The 11,955-nt window shown below is 40.7% G+C and overlaps 1 protein-coding gene and 1 long non-coding RNA gene across 2 annotated transcripts in view; both read right to left on the minus strand.

The window, feature by feature from the left end:
- Nucleotides 1-621: 621 nt before the first annotated feature.
- On the minus strand, nt 622-9,091 carry LOC311430457. Its single transcript, XR_014688803.1, has 3 exons — nt 4,180-9,091; nt 1,967-2,162; nt 622-1,339 (listed from the first exon to the last, which is right to left on the minus strand). It is a non-coding gene; the product is annotated as an uncharacterized lncRNA (long non-coding RNA).
- A 1,577-nt stretch (nt 9,092-10,668) lies between these two features.
- The window catches only part of CWF19L2 (CWF19 like cell cycle control factor 2), a 69,480-nt gene continuing 68,193 nt past the window's right edge, over nt 10,669-11,955 (minus strand). Inside the window, exon 18 of the mRNA XM_084507037.1 lies at nt 10,669-11,227. Within this exon, the coding sequence (XP_084363163.1) occupies nt 11,087-11,227 (141 nt within the window). The 3' untranslated portion in view covers nt 10,669-11,086. The remainder of the gene's footprint in view (nt 11,228-11,955) is intronic.

Here is an 11,955-nt window from a genome sequence, read left to right on the forward strand (position 1 = left end):
CATGGGGCAGCTTTGATTCAAAGATCGAAGCCGAAATTCCTTTAAGTGGTATATTCTTTATTGCAGCGCTGGATGCACGGGGGATCTCTCCACCTATCGTGCATACCTAAAGCGGAAAGCAGTCTTGAATTTATACAATCAATCTATCAATATTCTACAAGCACCTATACATATGCATTACCTATCCCCGCCTTCCCTCGCTTCTTATGCTAATTAGCCTTTTGGCACCTTGCGCCTGCGTAGAGCCTTCCAAGAATTGTGGGCAGGGGTCTTTGGGACATGGGCAGGGGTCTTTGGGAGGAAGACCCCGAGTCTTCCTCACAGTGTACTTTTCACCTTTGGTCAGGAATTTGCTGAATTGGCAGGTTTCTTAATTGCGAGAGCTGGTTGTTGCCAATTCTTCCGTTTGTTGTATCTTTATAATGAATTCCAATGTCCAGTTTTGAGATTTATAGTCCTTACGTTTGTTTCTCTGTCCGTCTGCCGCTTCCTTATCATGAGTTTCAGTGTCTTGTTTCGAGATATACAGTCCATGTCTGGGGATTGTCCTTGCCTCCCCAATGCCTCCCCAATACCTCCTTAATCAGCTTCTAGATCTTTCTCACAGAAACCACCCCTATGGCTCCCTGCTACCAAAACCTTGCCACGTAAACCCACTACAAACATCACTGTGTATCATTTCCAAATGCCTGAACAGTTCTACCAGAATAAAGTTCTTTAAAAAAATAATACAAAAAATAAACCTAATTATACATAAACCTTCATTCTTCTGATACAGTTGTAATCACAAGTGAAGACAGAGGCCACATCCTGGGCTCCTCAGCCCAGAACCAGAGGTTCTTCTCATCTCTTTGACCAAAAGTTAAAAAGAAGAGAGTTTAGTTTTTTAAAAACGTAGGCAATTGTGATGCACAACCAAACTCCTGGTTTCTACAGCTGCATGTTATTATTTAAAATAATAATAATAATAATCTATTTCCTGCTGTATTTTTACATGGTATTAAACTGCTGAAATTGGTATACTAAAAACATCTTCTGCAAGAGTTTATTTTTGTTGTGGTTCTTGCAGTGCCTCCAGAAATACCAACCACAAGGAACACTAGATCCTTCAATGATATATTTCATATCTGAATTAAGGGGCCTGCTGTCAGCTAAAGCATCCGGAGCTCCACGCCTGCACGGCCTCTTCTTGGCTGTGTTCAGGACAGGAGTGGAGGATCGAGCTCTGCGCCTGAATGCCTGCCGGTACCTGATGACCCGATGGAAAACTCTGTCAGCATTCTCTGTGCAACCACAGTGGTATGAAGCGAGAGGATTTCACCTATCCCTGGGCAGAGACCTGTATCAGGAAGATAAAAAACGTCTAGATGATGTTGTTAAACTAAATGGTTTCTAAAAGCCTCCTCAACAGGAGGACTGAGTCAGTCAAACAAAGAGGCTATGGACATAACCTATGGAATAGCAGCACTGTTTGTGTAAGAAGGATGTGAGAAATGGAGCTCAGCAGAACACAATTATCATATAAAAAATAGGCCTAACTTAAGGGGAAAGACATAAAAATGTGAGCTGCTCTTCCCATGTTCTTTTCATTGGGGGTAGGAGAACAAGGACTGTGGGGAGGGACTGCTTTTTTTCATGAGTTAGCCCAGACGATGCATAAATATACGTGTAACCACAGCTTGTCTCATTCCCAAGGGGCATTTTCCTGTGGTGCTGAGAAAGTACTGTAGGAGTCCTGTCTGGTTACAGTAGCTCTTAAACACAAACTCTACAGACAAGATTGGTTTTCATTCCAGCAGTGGTAGAGGACTGTTGAAGGACAAAAGAAAGTTTTAATAAAAAGTTATAGTTTTTTTGAATATACCACTTCTGAAATGGATGTGTGTTCTTTGATTGTAGGGAAAGGGCACACGGGTGCCTTTTGGGATCGAAACATGTTGCTTCTAGCCGCGATGTGTTTACCTACTTCAGGGGATTTGGGACTGGAAAAGGAGCCTGATGGCCACAAGAGGGTGCAGAATAGCCCGGTAGAAAAAGATGTGCACTTCCAAACAACCTTTCTGCTGCACAAATCGTCAAGAGGAAAGTGATTTTCATACTCTCTTTCTTGGGCTGTAAAGCTCCATCTGAAAGAACTTTTTCACAGATGAACTTTAACGGGCCTGCAGAATTAAAAAAAAATAATAATTAAAAAAAATAGTAGAAATATTACAAGCTTTGCTTGGAGTGAAAGGTAAGGTCTTCCTTTGGCTTGAAGGAATGTGAAGACTCCCAGGAAAAGAACTTCAAAAATTCAATTCTTTTTGAAACCTTCCTTAATTTCTTTTTTAAAGCAGGTCTTTCACAAGAGGAACAAAGCTATGGGACATAATTGCAGGTAATTGTATGCACACTTTAACATTATACTGTAATTTATAGTCTCTTTGTAAATATTTAATAGTCTACTGTAACAGTATTTTTACATTCCCCAAAGTACTCCAAACCATCCAGATAGTTTATTGCCGATTTTTCAGAGATTGGCATGCATATAAGTTGTTTAACATTTTGTTCAACCTCTTCTTTCCTTACTCTTGACTTGACTATTATCTACTTGGTAAACTTAATTGTATTATGCATCTGGTCAAAACTAATCTTTTTTTTTTTTTTTTTTTTAAAGTTAAAAGCAAAACTTACTTCATCCATCCTTTGCACCATTGATTAATTGTTCTCCCTAACTCAGCAATGATCCCATGCTCCCATTGCCTTCTTCTTAGCGTGCACGTAGAAAACTCTTTCCTTATCTTTTACGACCTTACAAGTCATGAGGTCAGCGTTGCATCTTAAATCCTCTGATTTTGTCCCTACACATTCCTTCTATGTCCATGCATAGATCTCATGATTATTTTTCATTTCCATAAATTAGAAGTGGATTATCATCTTTCCAATTAAATGTTGCCCTGTGCTGACCTCCTCTGTGCAGGAGGGACTGCACTGTGTCAAGTGGCAATTCACACAAGCTCTCATCTTTCTGTGGGTCATTGCTCATTAGCAAAATGGGAGTGCAAAGTTTGACTTCTCTGCTCTGAGTTTTTTAGCCAGAGCTTAACCTCTTTATGACATGGCTGGCCTGGTTATGTGACTACGTAACAGCCAGCACAACAGCTGAGTTGGTCTGCAAGGATACCCGTGGCAATACAATATTAATAAATTCTAATTTATAATGTATTTGTTGTGTTTGAAAAACAGTTTCAAAATACTAATGCTAATACAATTCATTTCCTATTCTAATGACAGAAGTCATTAGCCATGACGGTATTTTTCTGTTAACAGCTCTAACTTTTCACTAGATGCTGTATATATGCAATTCTTCTAAGTACCCAGAATTTCAAATACTGTGTTGAATATTTGCTACTTCAAGAGGACCTTGTTCAATTCTAAAAGTTCATTTCCCATCTCCAAGCTCTGTCTCCACACCTTTGGAGCCCCTCTTCCAAAAACATCCATCAGGAAGACAGCCTTCAAGGGGGTCAAGCCCCTCTTTATGACTGCATTGGCCATTCATGGCTGTTACAGATCAATGCAGTCATCTTCTGGCCTTTAAGCAATGAACTGAGAGTAGATCTTCAAGCACAAGGAGACCAGGCATCTGCAGCCCAGCATGGCAGTAAGAATTATTTTGCCCAGAAGTGTGATGGCTTATTACATTTACCACAAAGGAAACCTATCCAGTTTCAATGGACTGGAGAAAGAATGAACCATGCTAGTGGCTGTCAGTGGGAGACAGACTTTAATAACTCTAAACAAAATAAAATTCTGTATTAATTAAATTCTTTAATCAAAGAATTAAAAGGAATCACATTTTTCTGTCAGGCGTGCTGTCAAACTGACAAAGTGACTCAGCAAGCAAAATAATCGGTCTGTAATGTGATTATATTTGGGGATTCAGGCTGGGGTTTAGACATGCTATTAAAGACTAAACTGAAATAACAGATTTAATGCAAAGTTGTCAGACCTGCAGTTTTAAAAGGTCCTGCTGTCTGTCATTAAACAAGTAGGAACATAGCACAAAAAAAAAATAATAATTAGCTGCTATGTCACCATGCTAGGGTTTCGTTAGTAAATATCATTAATGCTGATCCAGATGTGGAACATGCTCCCTGAGGAGTTGGGAGCGATCACATTTAGATTAGTCCCCAGTACCTGTCTTCTTGCATAATGCAAGAAGCTCTCCAGAGCTTGGTGAGAATCGGAACCGCACCCCATCTCCAATAAACAGATGCCATCTCCAAAAAAAACACCTGTCAGGAAAGGAAAAGGTAGAGGTCTTCAGGGACTCCCCAGGATCTGGATAGGCCAATCTACTTAACTAAGTGGAAGTCAGATACAGGTGATAAGCATTATACCACTCAGAAAACACTTTAACCAGATTAACCAAAGTGCTGGTGCTACTTGGACAAACCATAAGCATGTCTCTTTTTGTACCTTCGTTATTATGCAATAGTAGCAAACCCTCTTCACCACCCATGGGAGAGGTTGATTCAGGCAAAAATGCGGTGTGTTTGTGCAGACTGGGCAACCTTAGTGGCTCACTGGCAGGACTTGCCAGTGCTGGCAAATATTACTAAGCCTTACCAAGTATCACTAAATCAATATAATCAATTGAAGATTGGCTTGAATACAAAAATGAAATCCTACTTCATCTAATAGCAGCCAAGAGAGAAGAGAAAGGGAAAAAAGAAAACAGAGTCACCATTTCTGGTTGAATTTGTTCACGTTCATTCTAAACTCAGCCTATATAGTTCCAGTCAGAGATGCTATCATAGCCACTATTACTGACTGTTGCCTTCTTCCACCTCACGGGGAAGTTGTTGTGAGAACTTGGACCTGCTGCTGGGGTCACAGATTCAAAGAGCTGTTCTGCACTAAAGGGGAGAACTCTGAAAGAAATGGAGGCGTTATAATGGTCTCCAACAGCTACAAAGCATGGGCCTGGGTCTAGCTATGACAGGCACCTGGACATGAGAAATCAGTTGGCATCCCTGAATGAAATCTTGTAAACCTGTGACAACAGCAACGGAGAAGGCATACAGTGATAACTGCATTAATGCAACACTTAACATGCCAGCTTTGTTACGTGTTCATGTCTTGTCCTGCAAGTGTTGTTCTGAGCCATTTTAAAATCCAATACCAATATTGAAGAAGGTAATCTTAAAATCAACAAGGAAAGATCTGGGAGGGCCTTTGAGAAGTCATGTTGTCCTATCTCAAGACAGTACAAAGTATAACTTTATCATTCTAGATCGACTGGTGGTCAGTGGTTGAGCATCAGTGACCAAACAACACAAATCAAAAAATCTTGAATAAAAATATTGACCCCAAAGACACTGGTCTGTGGAGGATGCCTTCAACTTTAATCTAAATGGCTAATATTGTGAGTTCTTTTCTGAATTCCTATTTTACTGTGTACATGCTCTAAGATACTTTCATAAGAGTTTTAAATTGAAAAATAATGAATCGATGTATTTTCAGTTCTAAGAACGTAAAGCTGGTTCATGAGAGCCATTTCAGGCCACGAGTCTCAACCACTCATACAAAGGCACATGCAGCTTGGGCATTGCAAATGAACTTTTTACACTTACCCACACTGGAGGAGTTTGGGCTGTGCTTTCTCTCATGAAACCAACACCCTCGTTTTGTGTTACGTGATGTGCCTCTGAGCTCTCTGTGTGCAGTGCTCAGGTCACACCTAGGAGGCAGGACACCAGGGAGGGCAGAGATGCTTGTAGTTAAAGATGCCCTGCAGTTATGCAGTCCTTCCGAAATGTAACTCTACTACTTTACCGACCCGTTACTGTAAGCATCAGAACAAAGGCACAGGTGGGCAGTGGTGCAGGACTGACCATCTTAGCAAGATACAATGCTTAAAACAACAAATTAATGAATGTCTACAATCATAGATAACTATTTTCCAAAGATTTCCTAGGTCAATTCTGGGGCTGTTGTATTTCCTTTCAAGTGTGGGACCCAATGAAAGCTTAAATGTTCTCTTAGAACTAACTTGCAGTGGTTCTTAATTTGAGAGGTTAAATTTACACTGGTTTCCCTGTAAAGGTGTAGCAGCATGATTTTCTTGAACAGAAACATATTATCCTTCCTCCTCACTTTAACTACAGAACAAAATACATAAACTAGAAAAGTATTGTTTCTGCACAACTCTATCAATACGCCCATGAGAACTATGATGTTAGTTGGATTTGTAAAGTCTGCTCCTCTGTGCTGGATTAGGCTGTCTTGATTTGTAAGGGTTAACGAGTAAATAAATGAAGGGCACTTTTAGATAGGACATTAAGGGTCTTGCTTCCAACACAGCTATGCTTAAAAGCAGAGTACAGCAGCCTATGTGGTTCCAGCTGGAATTAGAGAGAGAAAACATGCTTTAACAACAAAAATACAGATGCAGAAGACAGGAAATACTGAAGAAATTTCGACCAAAGAGAATCCCTAAGGGTCACGTCAAATTGCTGCTTCTTTCAAAGATTTGTGATTTCTTGCTATGAGAGTTACCGTTTATTTTAACATTTTAATTTCCAGTCAGAACTTATATGAAATTTAAAACAAGTTGGTTGAGCTCAGTATGCAAAAACCCAGTAAATCTCATTTGATTATGACCCTGGGACTAATTCATTCTTTGGATTCATGAACAAAATGAAAAAAAAAAAAATCAGTCTAACCAGACCTGAGATTGAATGTTGCTATATTCACTTTCTTGCAAAGCAATAAAAATCCACATTGTATTCTTTCAGGTGTTCTAACAAGAGCAAAGCAGCGGTCCACCAGTGCTGCTTTAGACCAAAACTGCACAGAAGACAGCATCTCGTGGTCTTACCCTGGTGGAAAACCCAAGAAAAGAAGGGGAAAAACAAGTGGAATATGGATTCCACCTACCTGGAAGAATACCAGTACTTGGCAGAAAGCCTTGCTTTCCATTTTAGCCCAGTTTAACTACGCCTTCAGCAGATGACCTCAGGCAGTCACCTTGCTATCACCCACTGTGGTTATGGAGAAGGATGATGATACTGAGGTAGCTTTTGAGCTCCATTTTGTAGTTAATGGTGGTGTACAAATTCACAGTGCTTTCCTTCAACAACTTGAGCATAAGTAATAACCTCAAAACATGGGCTCTTAGTAAGCAGCCAACTGCCTCACGCTTCAGGCAGCCTTCTACAGCAACCACGTGGGCCCAGGGAATATTCAGGTTGAGAAAAAGAGATGGAGAGAACATCCCTCAGGAGCCTGTCAGCTCGTTTTCCCCAAGACAAGGCACTGAGGTCAGAGGCAGATGATCCCCTGGACTGTATCACCCGTGCTGGTTCTCTGTAGGAAGCTTAGCAGCAAACGTACCTGAACAAAATCTCTGGAGCCCAAGCTCCTGCTCAGATCTCACCTAGGGCACGAGCAAGCTGTAGCAACAGTGCTGTGCTGGTGCAGCACTCCTTCCCCGAATTGATGGAAAACCTGAAATGCCAGTGAGAGGATGCTATGCCTTTAGCACAGCAAGGAAATACAAATTCAGGGAAATGATCTCTTGTGCCCTCTCCCTCTCTCTCTCCCTTCACACAAGTCAAAGTGACACGGTAGCAGGGAAACGTTGCATTTTAGGCCAGGCACTGAGCAGAAAAGCAGGAGCACACAGCATATTGTAGGAGAATCTTCCTCTCTTACAGGGATAGACACAAATATGTTCCAACACCTGTTAGGATATACATATAGATTCACGTGGTGAGAGAAGTCCCTTTTTCTCCCTGGTTACACCAATAAGCACAGAGACACACTTTTATAGCAATGTTAAGAAATCCAGATTCAGATCCTTGTTCTCAAAAAACTTACATTTTCCACCTCAGCATCCCCAGACAATCCAGTTACTGGGTATTCTTCAGAACAGAGTCTACTTAAAATATTTTAATATTTTTAGGAGTAAGGACCAAAGTCTAAGTGTCCCGTTCCTTCCAAATAAACGTCTTAACAAGCTGTGCTCACTCTCACAACCTCATGAATATTTCAGAGGTATTTATGAAAAGGAACAGCCTATCCTGAAGCTGTCTGTGCCTGGTCTGTGACCAATTTCAACCAGATACTATTGGTGCGTGTGGTAAGCAATCTCCCATTCTCAGGACTTCTAACAGACTAAGACATGCATCTTCCAGCATTACTACATTAAGATAGTTACCCTTACTCACATATTTCAAAGTCCTTTCTGGTCACAAGAAGATTAGAAGCACTGCTGAAAACAGAATAATAAAATATGCACAGATGATGAGTCAGAGAGGAAGATGTTTCTATGTATGAGTTAGATATCCTTTGTGCAAACCATACAGCTTCCCTCGAGGAAGGCAGATTTTCAAGCAGAAGTGACGCTATTTAGAAAAATTGCATGTCAAACACAGCATTTGATAGACTTTTCTACAACCTTAAAATACAATCACCTCTGTTGCTTCATGGCTATCCTCCGTGGAGCAGATGAGACCAGAGGCAACATGTGCTTTCAGAGAAAACAATTTTTAGTCATGCTTCATACACCAAAGACTGTGATTTACCTAAATTTGCTTCAGCTTTACCACATTGTAAGCAACTTCTAGCAGCTACTATTTCACATCCTATTTGCTCCAGTAGCCTAAGGAAGATCAAAACTGACCGGAGAACAGTCGACATGGTTCTTTCATCCTGGCTTGCTAGTTCAAAAAAAATAATAAATCTCAGAATAAATCACTAAAATAATCAAGACAACTTATTTTTAAGCTATTTCTCTTATAGTAACACACATTTACAAAGATTTTACAGAAAATAATTTACAATGTAGTAGCTTTCTACCTCTACCAGACTTGCAGGGCAAAATGAAAAAAAAAAAAAAAAGCTTTGGGGTACGACAATAAAAAAGTATTAGTTCTTCAGAAAAGTTGCAAAAGACCACCAAAGGACTAGAAGTGAACAATCTTTCATCCCTGCAATATTTAGTGATCTGTTTCTTAATCCGAGCTCTACAGACAAGTAGTTAAACAGGAAAAGAGCAGCAGCAGGTTGGGACACCTGCACGCTGCTTTAGCCTCTGCTGTGCTAACGTCATAGAATCATAGAATCATAGAATATCCTGAGTTGGAAGGGACCCTTAAGGATCATCAAGTCCAACTCTCGACACCGCACAGGTCTACCCAAAAGTTCAGACCATGTGCCTAAGTTCACAGTCCAATCTCTTCTTAAATTCAGACAGGCTCGGTGCAGTGACCACTTCCCTGGGGAGCCTGTTCCAGTGTGCAACCACCCTCTCTGTGAAGAACCCCCTCCTGACGTCCAGCCTAAATTTCCCCTGCCTCAGCTTAACCCCGTTCCCGCGGGTCCTGTCACTAGTGTTAATGGAGAAAAGGTCTCCAGCCTCTTGACAACCCCTTACGAGGAAGTTGTAGACTGCGATGAGGTCTCCCCTCAGCCTCCTCTTCTCCAGGCTGAACAGGCCCAGTGACCTCAGCCGTTCCTCGTACGTCTTCCCCTCAAGGCCTTTCACCATCTTCGTAGCCCTCCTCTGGACACTTTCCAACAGTTTCATGTCCTTTTTATACTGTGGTGCCCAGAACTGCACACAGTACTCGAGGTGAGGCCGCACCAGCGCAGAGTAGAGCGGGACAATCACCTCCCTTGACCTACTAGCGATGCCGTTCTTGATGCACCCCAGGATACGATTGGCCCTCCTGGCTGCCAGGGCACACTGCTGGCTCATATTCAACTTGCTGTCTACCACGACCCCCAGATCCCTCTCTTCTAGGCTGCTCTCCAGCATCTCATCGCCCAGTCTGTACATGCAGCCAGGGTTTCCCCGTCCCAGGTGCAGGACCCGGCACTTGCTCTTATTGAGCAAGTGGAACGTCCTTCCACTTGCCTTTCTGGGGCTTTTCCATGCAACACTCAGTCTTTCATTTGCAAGTTGATTTCTTCTACCCATGCAGAGGATGCTGTGGCATCATCTTCATCTTTGTCCTTCTGTTTCTGTGCTGTTCCACTGGTCTGCAGCCTGAGACTGCTGCTCCAGCTTTCCCATGCACAGCGACTGATTGCTAGTGATGCGAGAATCTCCCCTTTCCCCCTTCACCTTTTCCTCACCTCCACTTTTGTAAAATTTTACCCAGGAAAAAACAAACACAAAACCTAGTGAAGAGTAGGCCTTTAAGCAACTGACAAGCAGTCCCCAATTACGTAAGCAGGAACAAGTGAAAACTATGTATTCTTTATCAGGAAAGTATAATAGCAGACCACCTGCCACCTGAGGATGCTCAGGGAGAAGAGTTATTCAGGGAGGTCCCTGTGATGATTTTCTTTCTGGCTGGCCATCAGAGGTGTGGGGTTTTTTTGTTTTGTTTTGCTTTGGTTTTTTACCCCTTATGTTTCTTTTATTGTCACCAAAATTAACTGTTACTATTAAAGCCAAAATTTGCTGCCTACTATGGACAATCTCATCATTCTCTGTGCAACAAGTCTGTTTAAAAATATTACTTCATTTTGAACGTACAGAAAATGACATTAATTCTTGTGCAGAGGGCCAACAGGAGGTTTATCACATCTTAACTGAACATTTATATTGCAATGGCTTCAAGCAATTTACAATGTAATTGCTTCAACCAACAGAATACAGACTCAAAGCAGTGCAACAATATGTTTGTTTTAATCATGTTCATAAAATTTACATCGTTTTCTATAAAAAGTTGCTGCAATAATTAACTACTGGTCCTACGCTACAAGATAAAATTTTTTGTCGTTTCCAGTATTATAAAAAGCCAAAAGTAAAAGGTATACCTTGAAGAATTCCAACAGCCACAGGGACATTATTATTTTGGCTCAGATAAAAAATGAAAAAACAGAAACACTGTGCAGATCTGGTTTGTTGGGCTTGCAGGTTCACATGATACACAAACTATCCAAACCAGAAAGAGACAATCGATAAACAATATCCCTGGGTTTAAAACATCCTAGCAAAATATAATATACTGGTGTCCTATTTAACATATGAAATATCCTTTAGTATAATTTATGGCTTATGTAGTCCTTGACCTCAAGGACGTATTCATTCTTTCTTTTTGGTGAAATCATACGGCTTCCACCACTGTGCAAACTGCAACACTTTCTTCCTCTGCTCCTCAAAGTTCTGCCTCACTCCTTTTCTCCAGAGCCGTGGTTCCAGGTCCAGCATGCCACCAATGATTTCCTTTGCAAGTAGAACAAAGATAGATAATGGTAAGTGCTAAAATACTGTATCACTTAATGCTATTTTAATACAAAATATAATAGTTTTTTTCCCCAATTATGAAATCACTTGTCAATGTTTTTTACTGAGAGCTAGTTATAAAAACTGGAAATTCTGAAAAATATACCAATTCCAAATTACAAATGTAGTTTGCTAGATGATTGCCTCAGCAAAATTCTTTTAAGTACAACAACACAGCAACACACAGCATAAATGTCCTAACATTGCAAAATTGTTGATGGAACATTTGTGACTAAAAGAGGGAAGTTGAGAAAAAAAGCTACCCATCTTAATTCAAGCAAGTTATATCATTCCCCAATCCCTCTTAATATTTTTGCACTATTGACTCTTTTAATAATTGATCACTGTGACAGAATAAGAAAAGGAAGATTTTATTGCAGCACTTCCTGCATATACCCTCTATTCCACATGGGGTAATTTAACCACACAGGTATTACCACAGGAGTTGTCTGCGAGCCTGTGTGTGTATGTGCCCTATTTTATTCAAGCAGGAGTCAGTGTACCTATATGAGGACACCACTGCCATTAAAAACCAATCTTTTTTCCTTCTTAAACAGCTGCAAGTATTTTCCATCTATCAGACTACATGTCAAATCTCCAGAGTCCCTATTGATTCAAAATAAAAATGGATCTATAAGTCTGAAGACCAACCAGTGAAGAAATCAACT

Source organism: Aythya ferina (genome assembly GCF_964211825.1).
Source record: "Aythya ferina genome assembly, chromosome: 1".
Taxonomy (NCBI): domain Eukaryota; kingdom Metazoa; phylum Chordata; class Aves; order Anseriformes; family Anatidae; genus Aythya; species Aythya ferina.